This window comes from Cornus florida, unplaced genomic scaffold (assembly GCF_030987335.1).
Source record: "Cornus florida cultivar Cherokee Brave unplaced genomic scaffold, ASM3098733v1 CherokeeBrave_3.0.0_Hap2_Chr04, whole genome shotgun sequence".
NCBI classification, from domain to species: Eukaryota; Viridiplantae; Streptophyta; class Magnoliopsida; order Cornales; family Cornaceae; genus Cornus; species Cornus florida.
This window is the reverse complement of record NW_026775574.1, coordinates 16160035-16184730: the sequence shown is the minus strand read 5'-3', so window position 1 is coordinate 16184730 and position 24696 is coordinate 16160035. Positions and strand designations below refer to the sequence as shown.

General features: G+C 32.3%; 1 protein-coding gene across 1 annotated transcript; it reads left to right on the top strand.

Moving 5' to 3' along the window:
• The first annotated feature begins 16494 nt into the window (after positions 1-16494).
• LOC132302181 (transcription factor MYB16-like) lies at positions 16495-19197 on the top strand. The gene is made up of 3 exons (XM_059799058.1): positions 16495-16666; positions 16918-17047; positions 18138-19197. Exons 1-3 carry the CDS (start codon positions 16534-16536, stop codon positions 19006-19008), a joined length of 1134 nt encoding a protein of 377 aa, XP_059655041.1. The 5' UTR covers positions 16495-16533; the 3' UTR covers positions 19009-19197.
• Positions 19198-24696: the final 5499 nt, after the last annotated feature.

Below are 24696 nucleotides of genomic sequence, written 5' to 3'. Positions count from 1 at the left end.
ATGAGCAAAAATTATTATTATTATAACAATAGATTATATTATTATTCTCTGACGTATTCCTACCTACCAATTTTTTTTTCCTGATATTTGATGTATGGTCTTATTCATAAGGTGTCGTACTCATGTTTTCTGTCCGTATAGATGCTTGATTGCATCCTCTTGCCTGTAAATTTGAGTATTAATTATTACCAAGCAATAGGCTCAAACTTTACGAATTATGACTGCATTTCTTTCGAGTATTGATATGTTAACTACTACCACCATCTTGTTGGGCCACTAATTGCTGTAGCATTTAGTGGTATTCATGTTTTGATAAATACAAGCAATCAAATTCTTTCTAACCATATTGATTTTTAACTACTCTCTTATCGTATGAGGCCATTAAAACTTGTAGATCATTTTTTAAGATTTCTGGTTGGTAATTAAACCAGCAATGGTGTGAAAGAAACAAGTGTCAACCAAACATTGCATTACTTGTAGCTTTTATTTGCTTTCAAAACCACTCCTCATATGGTTGTACCAACCATTAGAATGGAGGGTGCTAGGGCTGGTGATTGTTATAGAATATAATAAAGGGTAAAGTGCATTAAACCCCCTGAACTATTAGGGTATGTGTAAGAAATTCCCCTGAACTATAAAAGTTGTAAAAAAAACCCCTGAACTATTGGGGTATGTGCAAGAAGCCCCCTTGAACTATAAAAGTTGCAAAAAACTCCCCTGAACTATTTGGGTATGTGCAAGAAACCCCTGAACTATATATATTTTTGCAGTTTACCCCATCCGTGCGAATTGATTGACTGAAAGGGACGATGAAGCCGAGGAATTTGTTGCTGGGATCGGTGGGTCTCCTGTCATATCTCCATCATAGCCGTTGCACCACCCGCCAGATCTGTCGGCCATATATATCGCACTTCTCTGCACCGTTGTGTCAGCACATCGCTGTCACCGCCTTGCCCGCCATTCAACTCACCTTGCTCGCCAGTCCATTCCACTGTCCATTCTAATCTCGCCGGCCCACTCGGCCATCTCCATAGCCGAGCACACCACCGTCCGTGTTTCGAGCACACAACCGTCCGTAGTTCACCGCCGAGCCCCTTTGAGCTCGCCACCGCCTCCACAATTCACGGCCGAGTCAACCGAGCTCTCATCACAACCGAGTCCTCCGCGCATAAGCCGCCATCATCAGAGATCGAGCCATCCCACCAACCTCGAATTTATTTGGTCTCTTCTCTCTCTCTCTCTAGCTCTCTGTTTTGGGTTGTGTTCGGTGAAAAACATCTTTTGGCAAAAAAAAAACAAAAAAAAAAAAAAAAAAGTAATAAGTGTATAAGTTAAAACGACGTAGTGTGTTATAAGGGTAAACTGGTCTTTCAAAAATTTTGGTGCCGGAAGCTGATGTTATGGGGGTAAATTGCAACAAAATCATAGTTCAGGGGGGTAAATTGCAACAAAATCATAGTTCAGGGGGGTTTTTTGTAGTTCATGGAGGTTTCTTGCAAATAACTAATAATTCAAGAGGGTAAATTACAACAAAATCATAGTTCAGGGGGGTTTTTTGTAATTCAGGAGGGTTTCTTGCAAATGACCAATAGTTCAAGGGGGTTTAATGCACTTTACCCTATAATAAATATAATAAAAATAAGACACGAACATGTCAGGACTAAGTCAAATAAAGCGCGAGAGCGAGAGCGAGAACAAATTCGAAAGCGAAAGCGCAAAAACAACAAAATTAAGTCATAAATAGTGATAATTTGAACAAGAGTACGCTCGGAGCGTGAGATCTACATCTATTGAGAAGGATTGTGTGATTTAAGTCAGGAATATGTCAAATACACACACACACACACACACATATATATATATATATAATATGAATAAAAATGATTTTGCTGATTTTATCTACATAAACACCAACCCATAATCTTTTCTAATATTACATTAGAACTCCATTCGTCAAAAAATAATTGCAGAATTACTACGTCGCATCTTGAAAGTATTTCAGACATGGCCTTGCAGTGTCCCATCAAGGAAAAAGAAAACAATTTTAACTGTACCGAACACATGTTTTAATCAACCCATAATATGTTCTAAAATTACTTCAGTATTCCATTTTTTTTTTGTAAAAAATAGTTGTAAAATTACTCTGTGGAAGTGTTTTTGACGTGTTCTTACCATGTCGAATTATAAAACAAGAAATTAAAAAATTAAAGACAATTTTAACTTCGTTGAAATCGTGTTCGATTGTATCCCACACATTTCAACAACATATTCCACATGTCAACAACAAAATGTGCACTATTTTCACACATGACATGTTTAAATATACAGTTCAGTTGATAGCTATGTGAAACTTTGAGAGGAGCATTTCATTTATGTCTACCAACTATATCTAAAATCCCATTTTTTTTTTTTTTTTTTTTTTTAAATCCCAATTTAAACTTTGAGATTAGACGAATGAATATTGTTTTTGTTAACTTTATGCATTTTCCTATTCAACCCCTAAAATGACATTAGCATTCAATTTTAGAAATAATAATTACAAAATTACTTAATCACGTGCGAGTTTGAGACATGTCCATACCATGTCTAATTAAGCAAAATTAAAAAGTTAAAAGACAATTTTACTTATACCGAACACGTGTCCGATCGTGTTCCACACATTTCCATAATATGTTCGACACGACCACGACAGAATGTGTGAGAGACTGAAAAACATTTTTGGGCCACAATTGTCGGTACTTGAAGAAAGCTACAGCCATAGCCATAGAAAACCATATAACAATCACCATCCCGCCGTAACTGCTGTTACCATCCCAACGTTAATATCTCTCTTTGCTACAGATGCCATTTGCATAGGTGGGGACTCAAAACACAACAACAAACAAATGTGAAAAACCATGGTCCCGTAATACTTTTCAATGTTTACTGTTTTGTCACCATCAATGCCACAACTTCTAACCTTTTTTTTTTCTGTTTTTTTTTTTTTTTAACAAACTGCGTCGGAATTAATGTTCTCATCATGAATTCATGCCTTGCCATAACATCCCAACTCGGTGATGGTTTCACGTGGAAGTGTTATCGGTCACATGCATTTTCCCTGTGTTAGGTGTCGGAATTAACATTATCATTATGAATTCATATCTTGCTATTTTGATAGGAACTGTAACGGAAGATTGGATGTTTACCTTCTGATTCAATATATTCACCCATATATACTCATTTCACTTTCCATCCGAAATTGACTTCCGACATCTCTAACGCAAGGCATAAAACCAAAACAAATAAACAAATGTGAAAAATCATGGCTCCCTTTTCTTTTTTTCTTTTTTTTCTTAGTTGGGTTCACGCACACATGCCTCCACTAAGCTTAAACTCTAGCCCCCTTTTGAGAAGTAAGAGTCTGATATTGTTAGGCCATTGGTTCGTTGATAATGTGATTTTTTTTTATTCATACCAAGAAAGACAATATTGGAGTAATCTTTTTTGTTTCCAAATAGCTATTTAATGGCTTTCTTGATTTTCCTAAACAATCAAATGCTCATTTAACTAGACTAACAAAACATTTAAAATTATTAAAGTAACTAGTACAACTCTTTAATATTAGTATTTCCTTTTACTAAACTCAATACAATTTTGATAAAGGCAACACTTTAAAATTAAAGTAAAATAATTTCTTCTTTTTTTTTTTTTTTTTTTTTTCTTTTTTCTTTCCATTAATTATGTTCCAAAAAAGTGTCATATAAAGAGCTTAAATTTTTTTTTCTTGTAAATGGATATCTTTGCATTATATCCTTGGGCCAGCCCATTTAGTTGCTGCTGAAGAAAACATGCCATCAATCACAATCAAATTCAGGCTTGGGGCCTTGGGCTCCTCATAATTGATACGTTTGTGTAATATTTTATTTAATATATATATATATATATATTTGTTTCTAAAAAGTTTTCATGTTCTATTTGTACCCGGTCTCTCTTTAATTACAAATGTGTTCTCTTCCTCAAATTCTACAATTATAAGAAGTGATTTTGTGTTAATGTAAATTATTCACACGATGGATGGCTGAGAAAATTAGGGTTCTTATTCCACAAACGTAGGTCACAAAAGTTATGGATAAAAAGAAAATTATAGTTTCGTGAGGATTTAAGAGAAATGATGTTTAAAACAAAGATTTTATCACAAATTGGATTCATGTTATTAAATTATGTTGAGATTTGAATTCTGTAAAGATGAAAATTAGAGAAAAAATGTTTCAAACGACGCAGAAATTGAATTAATATAATTAAATTATGTTGAATTGGGATTTGAATTCTACAATGACACTTACCTTTTCTATTTTTTCTCTCCATTCTATCATAAGTTCTCTCAAATAAATTACTTGGACAGCATACAACCTGTTATATCATTGGCCACATCATTCCAGTTAATTTGTGATACAATCATTTGTGAAGTCTCTCTACTATGGTTGTCTTTCTTTCTTTCTTTCTTTTTTTTTTTTTTTTTTTTTTTACCTTTGAACCTGGAGAAAAAGTCTACAATATCATCGGGGTATAGTACCCCGGAATCTCTCAACCATTGAGTCATCCATAAGATGAGTCCCATCACCATATCCAATGACTGAAAACCTCATAGATACATACTTCCAAAATATTATAAACTTTCACGAACTTTGAATACTACCAAATAGAGAATCAAACAACTTCCACAGTCTAATATATATGAGTGGGATCCATGTGAGTTTTATTTGAATGCATCAGGCTATAGAGACAGTGGAGGTGTCCTTCAACTCTTCATTCGGTCTCAGTGTTTGGAGACCGTATCATTGTTTTTTGTGAAAAAAAGAAAAAAAAGAAAAAAGAAAAAACGAAATCTTTTTCACAAGGTATGTATAATAAATACTTCTTTCGTTCCATCATCTATTTTGAGACTTAGTGTAGGATACAAAAAGACAAATATTTTAAACAAATTTAATATATATATATATATATATTTGCATTTAAGGAGACCCCAAAAAAATTTGAAAAGTGAGATTTTTTATGACTAGTTGATTTGTATTTTGATGGATTATTGGTAAGAGAGAAATTTATTAATTCATTCATATAAAATAAAGTAAAAAATTATGATGGTGAAGTAAGAGAAAAGCTTAAACAAAAAGCGCCAACTCTAGGCGGTGAGTTCAGTGAACAGAAACATGTACTGTTAGAGAGAGAGAGAGAGAGAGAGAGAAAAAGTAATTCCGATAAAATCATAATGGATTGTCATTTTCCTTATATAGGAACAGTTAAAGCAGCTTTTTCATTTGGTTTACAAAATAGGTTTGTTTAATGAATTTCAATTGTTTTCAAATAAAGTAGTAATTAAACAGTAAATTGTACAGAGAAGTCATAAAAAATCATAATCTTTTTTTCGTTGGAAGTTGAAACACAATCATTGATTGAATTCAGAAATCAAAGCTAATAAAGCTGCTAAATGCTAATTGTGCCGAACACAGTATTGGTGACACATATGTAGATTTTATAGATATCAACAGCAAATTCCACAACTGCCAATGGAGCTGAATTAAATCTTGCTATTAATTCAAAATTGTCGTCTTATTACTTTAAAAATCAATACCCGTCCACTACTATTAACACAATAAATATGTACTGTATATATATATATATATGTATATATGTGTGTATATAGATGAGAGCATATATACATTCATACCACCTTGCTGCTAGACTCCATGTTGTTGCCTAACAGGTAAAAAGGCATGATAGCAGTTTAATTCAAGTTCTTTACTGATTTTAGGGTAAATTATATTCACATTCTTAAGGTTTTGATTAACATCACTTTGCAAACAGTTAATGATTTTTTTTACATTAATATCTTTTCAAGTTTAAAAAAATGTACATTGATATCCCTTTCAAATCGTTGAAAGTATATAAAATTATCTTTTAATCACTTAACTTGACAACAAAATCTTTTTAACTGAATTTGAAGGACCAAAAGAACCTTCATTTCCCATCGTGGTTTACTAGCCACTACTTATTCTCACGATGACAAAACTCCTCTCTCAATGCAACTCACTCTCAACTGCTTGCATCGGTATCACAGAGTTGACTAAAACATATGGAAATTATATTTTATGTTAAAATACATTCTATTGTTTTAATTCCAGGTGAAATGTGGATAGACAATCATGTGGCTCATCATTTGGTTGATGAAGAATTATATCTCTCTCCTCTTCCACCACTTCGACATTATATTCTGGAAGGTTCCAAAAACGCGTGACATGAGTAAATTGTGACCTAAGTTTGGCAGGAGAGAAAAAATGTTCATAAACCAAGTTTGGTAAAGAAAGTATATATTAAAACTTCTAGATTAAACCACTCTATTGAAGTTACCATCTCAACTTCAATGGCTTACCTTTTTCCACCACCATATTGATTTTAAAGTTGTAACTATAGGTTTGAGGTAATGACACTCATTTCTTTGCCAACCACCTATGTACATTGCTATGTACGTAAAAGTCGTGGTTTTCAATTCTCATGCATATTTTATATTTATGATATTAACATATACACTTAACAGAAACAAATTATTTTGCCATTTTTCATAGGTTCGAGGCATATACAAATTAACTTTGTTCAAAGAGTTATGCTACTAAAATCGAAAGTTAAGCGGACTTCGAAACATAAAACGAAAGTGAGACATGTTTGTTAAACGTCATGTGACCTAAATTATCACGCTATATAGACTTTTTAACTTCTTGTACGGCTTTGGCATTCTGACAAGTCCCTTACAATTCTGAGAAGTTTAAAAGATATGTGATTTGGAAAGTTAACTATATATTTTGGATCAGAATAAAGGGGATTGCATGATGGATTGCACTCCCTGATTTACACTATATAGACTTTTTAACATCTTGTACGGTTTTGGCATTTTGACAAGTCCCTTATAATTCTGAGAAGTTTAAAAAATATGTGATTTGGAAGTTAACTATTTTGGATCAGAATAAAGAAAGATTGCATGATGGATTATTATTCATACGTTATTCTTGGAAAGGTCCTGTGCCTAGCAAGTGAAGGAATGCATATATTGTCCTCATCAAGTACAGACATCACATTAGGGGAAAAAAAAAAAAAAAAAAAAGCGCAGACATAAGGGATGTGAATGTCTAGAAGTTTTCTAATTTTGTTTTGCATAACTGATTTCGTAGTCGAAGTTATGTGATCTTTTGCTACGAAGACTTCAATATTATTTTTCTTACACTAATTGATAAAGAGTAGTAATATTTGGACCAAAATCTAAAAGTGAATTGTTTGACCTAGTATTCTTTATTAGTCATCTTTATATTTTGTATGTTTGACCAATCAAAACTTGTAGGTCAAACAAATCACTTTAAGTAATATTTTTTCATTGAAAAATGTATTTGATTCTTCCAAGACTTCCAATGCCGAGAGTTTCGTATACTAAATTTGATTTTTTTTATTTGTATATGTATATCATCATATCAATCATTATTAATATTTTTGTTTGACTTGGTTAATTGACTTAGCCATTTTAATGTAAATTAATACTTTTCTTAGCCATTTTAAGAGAATTCAATGAATTGTACGATCATGCCATAATCATTCTCTTCCTATTTCTCCATTTTTTTCTGTTGAATCATAATTATTGCCTTAATTAAGATTTAATAAAGCTTTTAATGTGACACGATAATGGAGATACATTGTGGAGTTGATTACCACACCAAATCCAACCAAATGCCAAGTCTGTAATATAACTCACACTATTAGGTATTTACTCATAACAGTCACTATTTACACCCCCTGAATTCTCATCAAACCAAACGCGTCCCTCCATAAATGTGTACATGTGTGTGTGAACAGACACACACACACATATATATATATGTATGCACAATCAATTACACCACCCTGCTTGGTCCTGCACTTAGTCAGTCAAAATTTATATGAACTTTATGTTGGGGCACAAAGGCATTTAATTTAAGAGGCTTTTTTCTTTAATCTAAAATCTAAAGATCAGACTGGACATATATGATATGTCCCATATTTAATGCTTTTCAGACCTATTTGATGAGGTGGTTTGGAGGATATTCATACATCCATGTGTATTAATTTCCACCAAAAAAGGGTCGACAGATTAAAATTATTACCCCCCCAAAAAAAAAAAAAAAAAAAAAAAAAAAAAAAAAAAAAGGAATTTTAATACCCAAATTTGTGAATTATAAATTGAATTATACAAATTATGCTTTGATGCTAGTTGTAACGAACCACTCTACCACATGGTATGATATTGTCCGTTTTGAACCTGAGCCTGCACGGTTTTACTCTTGGGCTTCATCTCAAAAAACCTCATACCAATTGGAGATGACACACTTATATATAAGCATTTCACCTTTCCTCTACCCAGGTGATATGAGACATGTGCACTTGTAACTTGTCAATATGGTAGCCTGTCAGTGTCTCTCGCACCCGTCCACGGCATACCCTCCCACAAGGTCATCACAATCCACTCCACCACATGATATGATATTGTCCGCTTTGGACATGAGTCTGCACGGTTTTACTCTTGGGTTTCACTCCAAAAGGCCTCATACCAATTGGAGATGACACACTTACATACAAGCACTTCATGTTTCCTTTACCCAGGCGATGTGGAACTTGTGCACTCGTAACTTGCCAATGTGGTAATCTGTCAGTGTCTCTTACATCCGTCCACAAGGTCATCACATTAGTTTTCAAGGATTGCAGCATTGATAAATTTAGCATTCATTATAGCTTTAAGTTTGCTGGTTGGCAAATTAATTAAGTTCAATACTTTCAACTTATCAGGTACTAACTTTTAAACTTGTTAGGGACATGCATGTGCTTTAATAAATATCTAAAATAAATGCATTTATCATAATTAATGGCCATTTGTGAGGCATTTTGTTTTGTCCAAAAGACAATGAAACAATGTATTATAAAATTAATACAATTTTTGTTATGTAATTAATTAGTTTGTTATAGATTTTTGTTTCTTGTTGACAAATATTACGATCTTTGAAAATTTGTCAACTACTCTCGTCTACTATTTTTATGGCAACAAATATACTCAATTTATCAAAAGTTGCAAATTTTCGATGTTAAAGTGGTGGGATGCAACACATGATACATGGGTTAATTGTTTTGAAAAAAATACACTTACCAATGGAACAAGCACCCTCAATTTCTCATTCGTAAAATTTATTGTAAAGTGCAATATGGGCATATGTAAGGGTATTTTGGTCAAAACAATCTGCTCGTGTTAGAGGAGGTAATTTATAACTTTTGGTAAATTAAAGATGTTTATTGCCTAAAAAATATTAGAGAGACATTTGGCAACTTTTTGATAGTACAGGGGCGCTTAGTGCGATTTTCTTTCAATAATTCTCATAATTTTTTAGACTTTGTTTATGGTAACGCAAAATCCAAACGAGGTTGGTGGAGCGCCAATTCTCCGGGTGTATCCATATTCAAATCTCCCTTCTCTTAGTTTGGCAGTATATAAAAATTAAAAAGTAATACTTAAAAAAAAAAAAAAAAAAAAGAAAACCATTAAAGTTGGATTGAATTGGTTTCATTCTGCATCTTTCCAAATCATTTATTTTGTTTGTTTCCTTGTAGCAAATTTTTTGATATATACGTACAGTGATTATAATTTTTTAACTAATAACTTTATATGCATTTATTATTATCATAATTACAAACATTTTGGTGGTTATGGCTAGAGAGTGACTCCTTTAAGCATCACTGTGCTGGAAGGTCATCAATTTGGACAATTGACTTGGTGTAGTTTACCAATTAGTATAAATACATGTCCTCATATGGAATTAATTGCATTAATTTTTATCACAGTCCATTTTAATACCAATGTGACCAAATTAATATATTTTGTTTAATCGTCTGTCCACGTACCCCATAAATTACATTCAACGTATTGAAATTTCTTGTCACTATCTTTGGCCATTAATAATTTAAGTATATATGTGCATCCAACACTTATTTGTCAATGGATTGGACAAAAATGAATTCAAATTATTATCTTTCTTTATTTTATACAAGAAAAAATGTAATAAAAAGTGTTGCAAGTTTGAAATATTTAAATGGATAGTTAACAATAGTATTTTTTTTTTTTTTTTTTTTGACGGTATTTTTGTTACTGTGCGGAAGCAACTAAAAGTATCATTTTTATGTTTATAATTTTGGTCACTTTTTCGAAAGCACTTCGGTATTATTCAAATAATAGTAAACGTTACCAAACATATTTTTTGCTTTTATTTCGCTACAGTACAGTAACAAAAGTAAAAAACACAGAATAAAAACAGTTGTCAAACAAGCCCTTAATAATGGAACTTTATTCTCTGTTGTCCCTTATCTCATCGTGTGCACTAGTAAATCACATATACAAGACACTCCATCACAATATAACTCATTACATTACCAAGTACAACACTCTTAAAATAACAATGTAACATTTATATGCTATATTTTCATTAAAAATACAACACTCACAAACACATATTACATTGTGTTGCAAAACTCATCATCATCGCTAATTTTACTTTAATCCCATATAAACGAAGTCAGCTGCATAAATTCTCTCACTAATACTTTTTATTATAAAATCATTTCACCTCTGATAGTTAATTTTTAAAGTTATTATTAATAACCTTGTCCCATGTTAATTTTTATGTTTCTTTCTGTCTCTTGCTTTTGTATTATAATTAGTCTTTCCGATTTCACCAGTATATATCTCTAATTCTCTATTCTTTCTAAAGAGTGTCACGCCTAATTTCCAAGCTAATCGTATTCTAATAATACAACAACATTAAATTAAAAATTTTACATATTTAAATAGGTGTATATTGTATTGTTATGTCAAAAAGTTGTCAGACATAAAGTTGTGGGGTAATTCATTTAAATGCATACGACAATCACAATAGTAGAAAGACAGCGAAATAGATTCTGAGTCTTTATATAGTGTGCTCCTTGCCACACTACACACAAACACAAGACAAAACATTGGCCCACACTTGCCTTATTAAATGACACTCCACCTTTAATATAAGATAAGAATTCCAACTTCCCTTGTTCATAAATTTAAAAATATTCAAAACTCGTAAAGATTATGGACTTGCTTTTTATTTGTAATTTTAAAAATAATTTTTAAAAATTTAAATAATAAAAAATTATTTTTAGCCAAATTTAAAAGACAATTATCAAACAAACAAATATTTTAATAACTAAATTTTTAAAAAACTGAATCAAAATTACAAACCAAACAGACTTATAAATTTTGTCTACAAACTTAAATTACACAATCTTTCTTAAAAGTTGACTCTTACACTTTAAATGCGCTTCTGTTCTCACGATTCGTGCTCTCTTTCTTATTATTTGCGACTTAATTTAATTACCTGCTTTCGAATTCACCCCGCTTTTATTTGACGTAATTGAGTTGCTAACCTACTGACCTTTACAAAACTTGGGGTTCCCGTCCTGATAAGTCATAAAGTATAAAGGTGGGCATGACACGTGGACTGTGACTTGTATCCGATAAAGTTTACTGTGGTGCGGGCTTCATTAATGTGGGTTTTAAGTACATCTTCGAATATTGGGGCCATATTTCAACGAAAACTGGTAAGAATAAAATTTGGTATTAAATTACAGTGACCCTACATTTGTATGTTTGCACAAATGTAGTAGGGTCACTTTTATATTGCAACTACAGTGTCCCATTTTGCCTAGACACAGACTCTAGTTTTAAGTTCTTAACTACTATGCCCCTTTTATCTCTTGAATTTTGGCTTGATATCTTTTGGATTACAATTTTAAACAAAATCGAAATTGAACTGAATCAAATCGATTTTAACGATTTTAAAAAAATTAAAATTAGAACCGAAACAATTGAGATTTGGATTCGAATCAAACAAAATCGTAAAAACTCAATTCGATTTCAAACTACTGTTCTTTTTCTCAATGAACAATAATTAATCTCTCAATTAAGAAATAAAGTATATTTATAATCTAAAATTAAATGAGCTATTATCTATCAACATGCCAGAGGTCTAGCGATATCAAGTCTTTACTTTCTAAATAGAAGTCAAGAGTTCGAGCTTCAGTGGAGGCATGTGCATGTTAGTATAGATTCAAACCTCAATGGAGACGTGTACAGTGACGGAGCCAAGATTTCAAGTTAGGGGGACACCGTGCAAAATATATATATATAAACATTACAAATATAAAATACAAAAGAAAAAGAAGAAGAAAAATTATTCAAATATGCATGTAAAAAAAATGAATTTTAAGAAATAGAAATTGAAAAATGAAAGAAAAATGAGATAACTTTAAAAGAAAAAAGTTAAAAGTTTTACTGTATAAATTTTTTCATATATATACAAAAAATATATATATATAAATTACTACATATATTATAGAGGGCGGGCCAGTGCCCCCCGCTCCCTTCATTAGCTCCATCCCTGTGTCTAAGTACGAGTTCGAACCCCAATGAAGGTATATATATGTAAGTACCCAAAAAAAAAAAATCTATTACCCTGTTTTTGTCAAACAAATATCATATTTAAAAGTAAAAAATTCATCTGACCGTAGCATTTTCTTTGCGTCTATTAAAAAAAAAAAAAAAAAAAACATACTATTATGTATTTGTGTGCTAAGTCACACACTACACTCTCAATCTTCGCACGGGAAGAAGGCCGTTTTCGAGGAGAACCAAAAGGAAGGTCGGTTTCCACTTGCTTCCTTATTTCTCTTAACAGGTCACACGGTGAACCATAGCACAATTCCCATACCCCAAAGCGATGAGACTTTCTTGATAATGTCCAGTTCAGGTCGAGGCACAAAACTGTGAATAATATCATCCATTCATTCTAAGCCTAAGGTTTTACAAGTGGAGATGGTTCTTTAGGCTTGTAGAAGACCATTTTCCTTTGGTCTAGCTTTCTTTCACTCCTATTAAGAAATATCAAAAGTATAAGAGAGCACATCCTTTAGTCAGACTTTCTTTGAGGATGAAATTTGTGATTTGGGAGCGTATACACACAAAATTCACCAATATAATTTTTACAATTTGCGAATTTGTTTTCTTAATTCACGGTTTCTATACAAATTTACTTTATATAGCTAAATATGTTAGAGATCAGTCATATGAAATACCTATATTACCATATGTGCATTTATTACTTACACTATTACTCAATATATACATTAATTATTTAAATTTTACGTGTGCCCCACCTGGCATTGCTATACTACCATATATATATTAATTATATTCATCTATTAATGAGAAAAATTAGTTTATTTATTACATATATTATTAATGAAATAAAAAAATAATGAATATATTTACATATAAATTTAAATAAATAAAAAAATATAAAATATATATGTCATGACCTGATATAATTTAATATACAAATGCTCTCAAGACGCCGTTTTAAAAAATGTTAGACTCTCGTGCTTTCGTGCTGTCGCTTTGGCTTTTTGTGAATTAGTTTGTGTGCAGCTTCTTCCAATTTTTTTTTATTTTTTTATTTTTTTTGGGACATATGTTATATTATCGTTTTTTAATATTATATTTATATATATATATATATAAATATATATACTTAATTTACGATTCGATTCTAACGAACTTGAAACCAAAATTATGAACTAATTGTTCCTTATTTTGAACAGAATCGAATCATAAAAAAATCCAACCAAAGTAACGATTAATGTGTTATTTTTTTTCTTTTTCACCCCACTAGGTTAAGGAGAGTGGTACAACCAAATATTGTATATCGCAGTAAAGAACTGTGAACGCCTCAACTAGATTCGAATCCGAATTTATTGAAAACCCAAGGCTCCTTGAAATTACGAAATTGCCAACATATAGAGTGATTATTTGTTTCTTTTACTATGTAATACTAAATCCAATCGGTGGTTTAAACTTGGTTGAAAACTTTTTAATTTAATCTTTATTCTGGTTAGGCATAGACAAAATTATCCGTGATTTTTCATAATTAAAATTTTAATTGGTGACTTAATTAAATAAAAAAAATTACACTGACTTTCTTTAAAATTTAATAAACATACACACAAATCACACTTATATTATTATAAAAAAAACACTCCGTGTTTAATGTTTGTATTTTAGTAACACTTTCCCAACAAGAGTTACCAAAACTTTTGACCAAAGGGGCAGTTTGGTCTTTTTGAAAATTAGTGTAAATCATCATTAAAAATAGGCTTATAAGTAATTTTAGAAGAATCATTCAACATAGTTGACAACTCTAACAAGAGTGAGCAGTGTAATTTTGAAAAAATGTGAGGGTACCGTATATATTTCTGTTAAGTTAAGGGAAGTCATTGTAATTTTCCACTTAATTAAATAGTACGTAGCAAAACCATGTTTCTTAAATGAAAAATCAAAGGGTAGCAAATTATTTTCAACTTGATTGGATAGATAACATTATGGTTTTATTGAATTGAAACAAGTTTTTACGCATAGTGAAAATAAAAAAACAATTTTAATATATATAAAACTGATTAAATAAAATCAAAGCTTCTTTTAGCTATGATTTTATAGAATATTATTATACTTGATTTGTCATTCAAAAAACAGTTCTCAATAATTTAAAAAATTATATAAGTTATGAGAACTGCAAAACACAGTTGCACTTGCGACTGATAGTTTTAAATGGATTTTTCACCTTTTTAGTAATTCTTTATTAACCCTTATTTTGATTTTTCACATTTTTAGTGATTCTTCATTAACTGCTATTTTTCTTAGTATCTTTCTCTCATTACCTTATAGACGCTTTTAGACTTTGATTTTATTCTTTTAAAGGGTTTTTGAACATGTATTGCATTATTAGTATTTTTACTTTTTTTATCCATCTTATCTGTTGTTAATTTGATTAATTTTGCGTATATTACACTTTTTTTGTTTTTTTTTTCCTCCCACTGGTGGATCAATAATATGGGCTGCTTTAAGGCCTTTCCAGTAAGAGCCTAAAAGTCTTCTAGTCTATAAGGTGATGAGAGAAAAATAGTGAGAAAAACAACCCTTAATGAAGAGTCACTAAAAAGGTGAAAAATTAACACGGTAGCCGTAAACACGTGACTTGAAACAATTATAAAAAGAGAGGAAGTGAAATCCATTTAAAACTATCCAACACGATTTATGACTGTAAATTTACAGTCGAAAATGCAACTTAATTTAACAATCCTCATTATATAAAATTATTTTAAAAAATTATAAAAGTCAATTCTCTTAAAATAAAGAGTCAACTTAATTCGAATTTATGTTTTTAGAGTACTCAAGCAAAAAAACTCTATTATGTTTTTGTTCCTCGAGAGAACAGAAAATCGTGGTCCTAATTAATAATTGCCATAGTTTGAAAGGACACTAGTACTGTATTTCATTAGAGAATAAGAATCCACCCCTTCAATGTATTAGTATTTACTCAATTTAGGAACTTGAGTTGGGGTCATTAAAACTGAAATTGTAATGGACTGAGAACTTAAAAAATGTTGCAAGGTTAATTTAGTCATGAGATGAAAGTAATATACATTGTTACATATAATGTGTATTATTTTTAACACGATGTTAAGATATACTTTTACTTTATCCATGTGTAAAATTATTGCGTACTTTGCAACACCCATTTATGCAGTTACATTAACATATTTTCTCTCTCCATCCCCTCTTTCTCATTCTGGTCATTAACGAATTAATCCTATTTTAAACTCTTCACCTTTCTCTTTCTTATTCCATTAACGAATCAACCCTATTTTAAGTAAGTTTGTAAAAGTTATGTGAGATCTTGGGCATGACAGATGGTTGGAAGTTAAAAATAATTAATTCAAAATTTTGTGTAGATCTATTATGACGCATCTAATATACACACAAAAATAAATAAATAAATAAATATATAGAGAGAGAGACACACACACACACAAACAACCATGCTCTTAGATAAGAAATATATAAAATCCTTTTTATATGAATCTGATAGAGAATTTTTTACACAGCTGGTTTTATGGCTTTACAGTTCACACATACAACTCAATTTCTCACATACATTGCTTGAAATAAAATTGTCCATCCGATCAATAATCAGTCATCCAAATAAACGGTGATCATCAAACCTTTTGTGTGGGGGTGAGATGTACCTGATCAGGCAGTTGTGTCACATTTTGTTTCCTTACTTAGAGAACCTGCACACCGGTGGAATTGAGTGATTGAGTAATAAATATACATCTGTAAAAAAGCTCAGGGTAAATTGGTCATAAAATATTTTGGTACGAAACGATACATATATTTAATTCTTCTTCTTTATATATATTGTCCACTTACCTTTCTAGTTTCTACTACACAAATCCTCCCTTTTCTCTTTAGATTTGTTGTCTTTAATTGCTTACAAAGTGTTAACCTTTTAAGGTCTCTCAAAGCTTAGCATCCAAAGGGCTTCACTTTTAACTTCTCAATTTGTTTGGTCCAAAATGGGGAGGTCACCTTGCTGTGAGAAGGTAGGGTTGAAGAAAGGACCATGGACTCCTGAGGAAGACCAGAAACTCTTGGCTTACATTGAGCAACATGGCCATGGAAGCTGGCGTGCCTTGCCCGCCAAAGCCGGTAACATATATATATATATAAATATTCATTTATCATAAAGTCGATAAGTTAGACATGAAACACTAACGGAATTACTTTTATCCCTTTGATATGAATTCCACTTGGAACATATATATCTACAGATAGATAAGCTTTCGACTAGTGTTTTACATTTAACCGATCGGCTCAAATATTGTTTTTCTTTTCTGATTTATGTGATATATACATCAACCTAATGTATTTGTGTGTGTTTGTGTGTGTGGGGTTTATAGGGCTTCAGAGATGTGGGAAGAGTTGTAGACTGAGATGGACAAATTATCTAAGGCCAGATATCAAGAGAGGAAAGTTCAGTTTGCAGGAAGAAACCACCATCATTCAACTCCATGCTCTTCTTGGAAACAGGTGAACATATTTTATATATACAGTGTGTGTGTGTGTGTGTGTGTGTGTGTGTGTGTATTAACTCTTGAAAGTATTGGAAACTAACATTGCAAACAATATTGCTTCTTGATTCGATATTAGCCATCACAAAAATTATTTCCTAATGTCTATCACTACTATATAATTTAATAAATGGTTATGCATGATCTTCATGATATTACTATAAAAAATTTCATTTATTTTCACTTATATATATAGAAAATTCATTTTAAAATGAAAAATATATTATATTACATATATAAGTAATAATCTCTTAGACACTAATGAACAAGAACACATAATGATCGACTGTTGGATATAATGCTATATATATATATATTGTTAATTACTTGTTTTACAACTAATCATATCCAACTGTTTTCATATTTGGGATATAAATAAAGTTCACCCATATGTAAGAGATTATTTATGATATATATACACAAACGCACACATATGCTTCCGATATTGTAAAGCTTTCTTATATAATGTGTAACGTACATATGCTTCTGTTGTTGTACAGAACATATGGACTAGAATCTATTAATGAATTTATTTAGAGGACAACCTTTCACCAGAATATATACAGTTAAACAACGTAAATATATATATATAAAAGCCCTGCAATAAAATAAAATAAAAAAATTAAATTAAAGCCGTTCTTGGTGTCTGAGCTAGCTTTACCTTTAATTTATTAGGGTAGTACGATTAATTAACATCTCGACAACACTAGGACAATTCAATAATTCACAGGACGTTATTTCTATGCCATGCACGGCTTTGCATTTACTCTTTCTTATATTACTGCAAATTATTATTATTATTATTGTAAATTTTTTTTATTAGGGTAACAATTTATATAAATTATTATTATATTTAAATTTGAATAACCAATCATTATTTTCATAAAAATTTCAGTCTCCCACGTCACATCAAGAGACGTCCACCTACCCCTAACTTTATTTTCAGACTTGTTTTGAATTTGTATTGTACTGTTCTTTTTTTTTACAATAATTGTGAGTGTTAGAATGTCTAATATATGTCCCTCACAATTGTTAATCAATTTGATTAGATGGTCAACTATTGCTGCTCACTTGCCAAAGAGGACTGACAATGAGATCAAGAACTACTGGAACACACACATTAAGAAAAGATTAACAAAGCTGGGAATTGACCCTGTGACTCACAAGCCCCAAAGTGACACCCTCCAGCCCAAGGTTGCAGCCAACCTAAGTCACATGGCTCAGTGGGAGAATGCTCGGCTTGAAGCCGAAGCCCGGCTGGTCCGGGAATCGAAGCTAATGTGCCCTAACCCTTTCCAGCCCCAGCTCGGCTCGTCTGCTTCAGCTCCATTACTCAACAAAGCTGCCATACCACCACCACAGCCACCGCTATCGCGACCGATGCCCCTGTGCCTTGACGTGCTAAAAGTCTGGCAAGGGTCGTGGGCGAAGTCAATAAAGGAAAACACCATTTCCAACGGGGTTTTCTCCGCCACTGGCGACCTCGAGTCCCCCACTTCCACGTTGAACTTCTCAGAGACTGCATTCCCGTTCCCGGCAGTAGGCTCGTTCACCGAGAATCCCTTGGTATTGATGGGAGGTATGGGGTTAGGAAAGTCAAACACCTTCCTTGAGCTCAAAGAAAAGATGGAGAACAATCCCATGCAGCTTCATGACATGGCAGCATACTCAAATGATAGTAGTGCTGCATTGGCTGTGGACTCTTTGAAGACAGCAAGCGCAACCCTGCCACTTCCAGATTTCATGGAATGCTTCACGGACATCTTACTAGACCATTCTCACGACAATAACGTCACCGGAAACTCCGATGACGCAGCCGGAGGGAGTTGCAGTGGCAACTTAGAGGACAACAATAATTATTGGAACAATGTACTGAATTTCGTGAACTCCGTGGCGTCGGGGTCGTCGCCTGTGTTCTGAATCAGCCCAAATAATGTTAACCCTAGGAGTGGTAGGGAGAGATTAAGGAGGTAGACTGAGAATAACTGTAGCCTGTAATGTTAAACAACTTTATAATTGCTCTTGCTACTAACTAGGAGATTAGCTTAATCATATGAAGGTCATTAGCAATAACTAATGTATTAAAAGTTATCCTCAATAAATTATGGATTGACCAAGCGTTGTACTCTTTGTCTTTGCAAATGAGTGTGAATTTCTTGCTAATAAAAATAATAATATATTATGCATTGTAAACGGTCCATTTATTATTATATGGAAGTTAGGTTACGAATATAAAATCCTCTCTAGATCCCCCAGTGAGCTCGTGCACCGGCTGGGCCTTATTGTGACAAGACATTATCTACATGGAGCACATGATGATGTGATAGCTAGTACTGGCTGGAATATACCAGATGATATAAGTTTAGTTGGAAAATTGGAGCAAAATGAACAAGTGGTCTCACGTATTTTAGATGTCATTTTGGAAGGACATTGTGTTGATTTTATACTGCAATTTTTTTCCCAACCGATGAAGATTTTATTGATATATAAGAAGAAAAAAATATCTATTTATTCTTCAATTGAAAGGTGAAGGCTTCAAGATTTAATTGAAAACTGTGCATTGTTGCCTTGACATCAATTGCATGAGACCGTACCAATATTGCACACTAGATATTAGCAAGCTCCTTCTTGAAGGGTGGGAAATTCCTGCAATCGGAGGCACAACAAGTTGTCTGCTCCTCATCACTTTTATACTCTCTCTCTCTCTCACACACACACACAATCGTCACTCGTCAGAATTCTTTAGTTGATGCATGGTTTAATCATGTAATCATTGTTTAATCATGTAAGCATTGTTCTCGATGTTTTATATATATATATATATTTGTACGTGTGTGTGTGTATATAAAAAGTTGTTTATATTATATTCAAGTTCTGGTGAATAGACTATAGAGCCAAAGAGGTCCATTCCCTAAGGTGCAATAGTTTCAGTGTTTGGCAGGAGTGTTGTTAAGGCTGTGGCCTTGGTTTGTTTTGTATTTTGTATTGTATTGTTATGTTTCATTCCCTTTGGGGTCCCATGTGCGTACATTTTATCTATTAATACAAGCTTACCCTTAACTTAAAAAATAATAATAATAATAATTAAAAAAAAGGGTCCATCCGTCACTTCCTCTGTGCTCTTACTTTGGCCATATATTTACTTCTACATCTATTTCAAGGTCACCCATTAATTTTTCTAATTAATCATTCTTAATTAATCATTAAATGAAAGAGTAGTGCTTAATTTTTCTTAGCAGGTCTAGTACTTCTTTGGATTGGATTGATTCTTAATTTACCATTAAATGAAAGAGTAGTGTTAGTTTTGACCATTTTCAAGAGGAGTTTTCTCCCCGTCAAATTTAGATGGGAAGTGAAATGAAAATATATAGATTGAGTGTTAGCATCATCTAACAGATTAAGTTCTTGGATCAAATAGCGAAGCACGTACCCAAATCGTTACAGTTGGTTTAAGAGCCAGACTCAGTCCTTGATCTGATCTCACGCCAAGCGCCAGTCTCGAAAGGTGTCCAGGTGAGCTCGCTCGGGTAGGCAGAATGACTCGATGGTCGTTGCAAGTTCGGGTGGCGGAGAATATTACAAAGGGAGTCTTATCCTACATCGGATCCATGTAGATGGGAAGTGAAATGTGTATATATGGGTTAGGTTTAACCCTACCTAACTACTTAAGTTTTTAGGTCAGATCGCAAAAAACTCAGCCCGCACTAATATCACGGTTTTTCAAAACGCGTGTACATAGTTAAGGTTGAGGCCAACCCGCACTAATATCACGGTTTTTCAAAACGCGTGTACATAGTGTACATAGTTAAGGAGCACTCCCCCCCCCCCCCCCCCCGGCGGCTAGGGATCGGCTCTGATACCACTTTGCCACAACTTACTTTTGGTTGATCCCCCACATGGGCTTATGCACACCCCCCATTTCCGACTAGGGATTGGGTTTGATACCACTTTGTCACAACCCTACCTCGCATCGTGTATATATTGTTCACTTTGCACACTCTTCTCTTGGTATTCACAATTTTTTAATACGCATTTACATAGTTTGGTGATGTGGGACATTACACGCGATATGTTTTCCGGCTATCTAGATTAGTATGAACTTTTTAATATAAGTTTAATTAATTCAATAAGAAATGACATTATGATCATTTAATAAAATATAATTCAATCATTGGTACACAATATATTTCAAGAGGATTATTTGCAAATTCCAATATAGTTCAGTTTTTTTTTTTTAGACACTTTACCCTTATTAATTAATACGTTAAAGGAAAAAGAAACAAATAAAAGTCAAGATAAAGTTTATCCTAATTTTTTTTTTCTGAGGAGGATAGTGTTCATAATTTATCACCGGTCGCATACAATCATCCGTCCCACATACACCAAGTTGTTACCGAAAAACTATGGTGCATTTAACAATTACTCTTAGCAACTTACTTTTCAAGGCTAATTATATAATTTATAATTAAAATATAAAGAAAAGAATTACAAATTAATCCTACTTTTCCATCATAAGGACTACTTTCAACAATGTCCTACATCTTAATTACTAAGGAAAAAACAAAGGAAAAAATAATAATTATAAAAAATTAAAGTTACTAGCTGGGTTCTGGTCTCAGTTATAAACATTTATACAAAGTATAACTTTGTTGTCCAAAAGGTCAATGAAATTAGAGCAAGACAAATTTGTAATTTTTCCAATAATTAAATAGTGTGTGAATATCTCTTTTTAAGGAAGAAAATTTGTCGAGAACAAGTTGATAATAATTGAAATATATGTGTGTGTGGAATTAAAAATATAATACTATATATTATGTCCCCAGTGGTCCAAAGGTTGCCTAACCTATATGCATGTCTAGGGAGCTAGCTACAGGCCATCTTGTTGGAATTAAGCACTTTACAGTATTTTAATAATATTGCATGACGGACCACCACTGTACTTCCTACCCACCATCTATAGCAATATGTGCATGAACATATATATATATATATATATAAAAGAAAATATGAAGTAGAGAGAGTACTGCGGAGAGAGAGGGGGTTGTAACATGGATTATAAATGCAAAGCAGTACAGGTTCCTTGTACTCCTAAAAGTGCTAGCAACTAGCTCTACATGCTATGAATATGTATATATATATACACACACACAATATTACTATATTTCTCTCTCTTACAAAGTATATTAAATGACGACTTTCAATTCTATTGAATATCTCAATGAGCCTGAGCCATTTTACAGGTGGTGGGGTGTCATACCATTATGACATTCATTTTACTGTATTGGCTTCATATGGTCATAAATTATCATCCATACATATACACCCTCAAATTTAATTAAGCCCTGCGAAAACTTCGCCTAACCGCACGGCTTTGGTTCCTAACCCTTCCCTGGCCCCTACTACCTTCCCTATTACATGTACGCTTGTGTTGTGCATATATATATATATATATATATATATATATATATATATATATTATACTTACATCATATTTAATGATCAACATGGTAACATATATGTATATATATATATATATACATATATTATACTTATACTTACATCATATTTAATGGTCAACATGGTAACGATCTCTTAGACTCTTACTTAGAGGTAAGTAAGAAATTATCTCCACACCAAGTGTAGTGACAGTTGGATATGACCATTACTCTATATGTATGTCGGGTGAATAAGAGATGGATCATATTACTTTATTAATTTATGTTACATGAACTCTAATGTGTCTGGTACAAAAACGTATAAAAACAAGGAACACGTGAACACCACTGAATAATAAATTATTCAACATTCTTACTCTATTTTTTAGACTAAAATAGTGTCTTCATGCAATATATGTGTGTGTGTGTGTCTAGACGTTTCACTCGTTTTAAAACAATAATATAATGAAATTGAATTATATGGTATACTTTTTAGGCAAGGGCAGAGCCAGAATTACAAAGTGGAATGGTTTAAGAGAAAGACTAATATTGCATGTGGACAGAGCTAAGAGTAAGAGTAGTATTTTATATAGATCGGGCTGTGAACTGATGTACAGTAATACTATCTATTTTTTAATTTTTTTTGGGACCTAAGCTATAACCCATGTTAGCCCTTCATAACTCCGTTCTTATTTTTAAGTAAATGGACATGAGCAAGATATCATATTACTCTATTAGTTTATGTTACATGAACTGTGATATATATGTCTAGTGCAAAAACGTATAAAAACAATGAACATATGGACTCCACTAATTGAATAGTAAATTATTTAACATTCTTACTCTATTTTGTAAGATAAAAATAGTGTCTTAGTGTCTAATACAGGCGTTTCACTTATTCTAAAACAATAGTATAAATAATAACTATTACTGTACTTATGTCTGTATAACGTGTTCAACATGGATGCTTCAGTACTTGTCGTTAAAGATTTTATGTAACATGTAGATATAGTGATCATAAACTTGGAATTTAAATGAGATATATTGCATGTAACAATTATGTTGTCAGTGTCATTAAAAATGGAGGGTGAGTAAGTTTTAAAGCTAGCAATGGAGGAGGAAACCTGGTGGAAGATTCACACACAGCAGAATCCAATGTTTCCCGGACAGTACGAATTAAATAGCTAGCCAAAAAGCCAAGACATTGGACAAGCAAACTATAGTTGCATGAGTGGTGTGACACTGTGACATTACAAAACTACGTTGTTTGGTGCATTGGACCCCTTCAAACTGAGAAAGACTTTTATGTACTAATGATACCATATCATTGGTCTTATTAATCAGTTATATCTTATCACATAAATAAATACAATTAATTCATTAAATTATATAAATACGTGTCAACATTTAATCAAATAGTGGTATCATATGAGTAGGGACATACCGAGGGTCCGTGCATGACCATGAGCATTAAAGTATTTTTCAAGGAGGGGATCCATTTCCAAAAACGTGACTGAGTGAAAGGTTCTAGCTCCGGCCCTGCATAGACCTTAAATAATCTTGGGCCCATCTGAAAATTATGGCATGGGCCTCTTCTACGTAGACCTTAAGTAGTATTGTTGTTGGTCCATCACAATACTAGTTAAGGATATATTTTGGGATATTTTAGTATCTTAAATAATATATAGATGTACTTAAGTAACTCTACAATATAAAGAAGGTGCCTATCCTTGTCACCATTTCTACACTGGACTAGCACAGAATTTTATTTTATTATTTTTTCTTTTTTAATTTTTCATCTCACAACCATTATGCTCCCTACTAGCACTCAAATTCTAGATCTTTTATATTAAAAGGCGAGAAAGTACTCTAAAGATTGTCCTCGTTCTCGATTAGACCACCCAAAACTGGTCCAATAGGAGAGGGTTACTAGGGTTTCATGTTTTCTTATGCTCCTTTTGGTTTTATTTAAGGTAAAGAAGAAAAGAATAACCTAAAGGAAGTTAATATTATCTTATTTGTTACCATGAAAAACAAGGATGGAAAAGAAAATACGAAAGAATGAAACAAAAGCAATTTTCTTTGTTTATTTGGTTTTTTTTTTTTTATTGCATAAAAAAATTTTCTTTGGATTTCAGTTGAACCACTAAAAAGATGAGTGATGGGCAATATT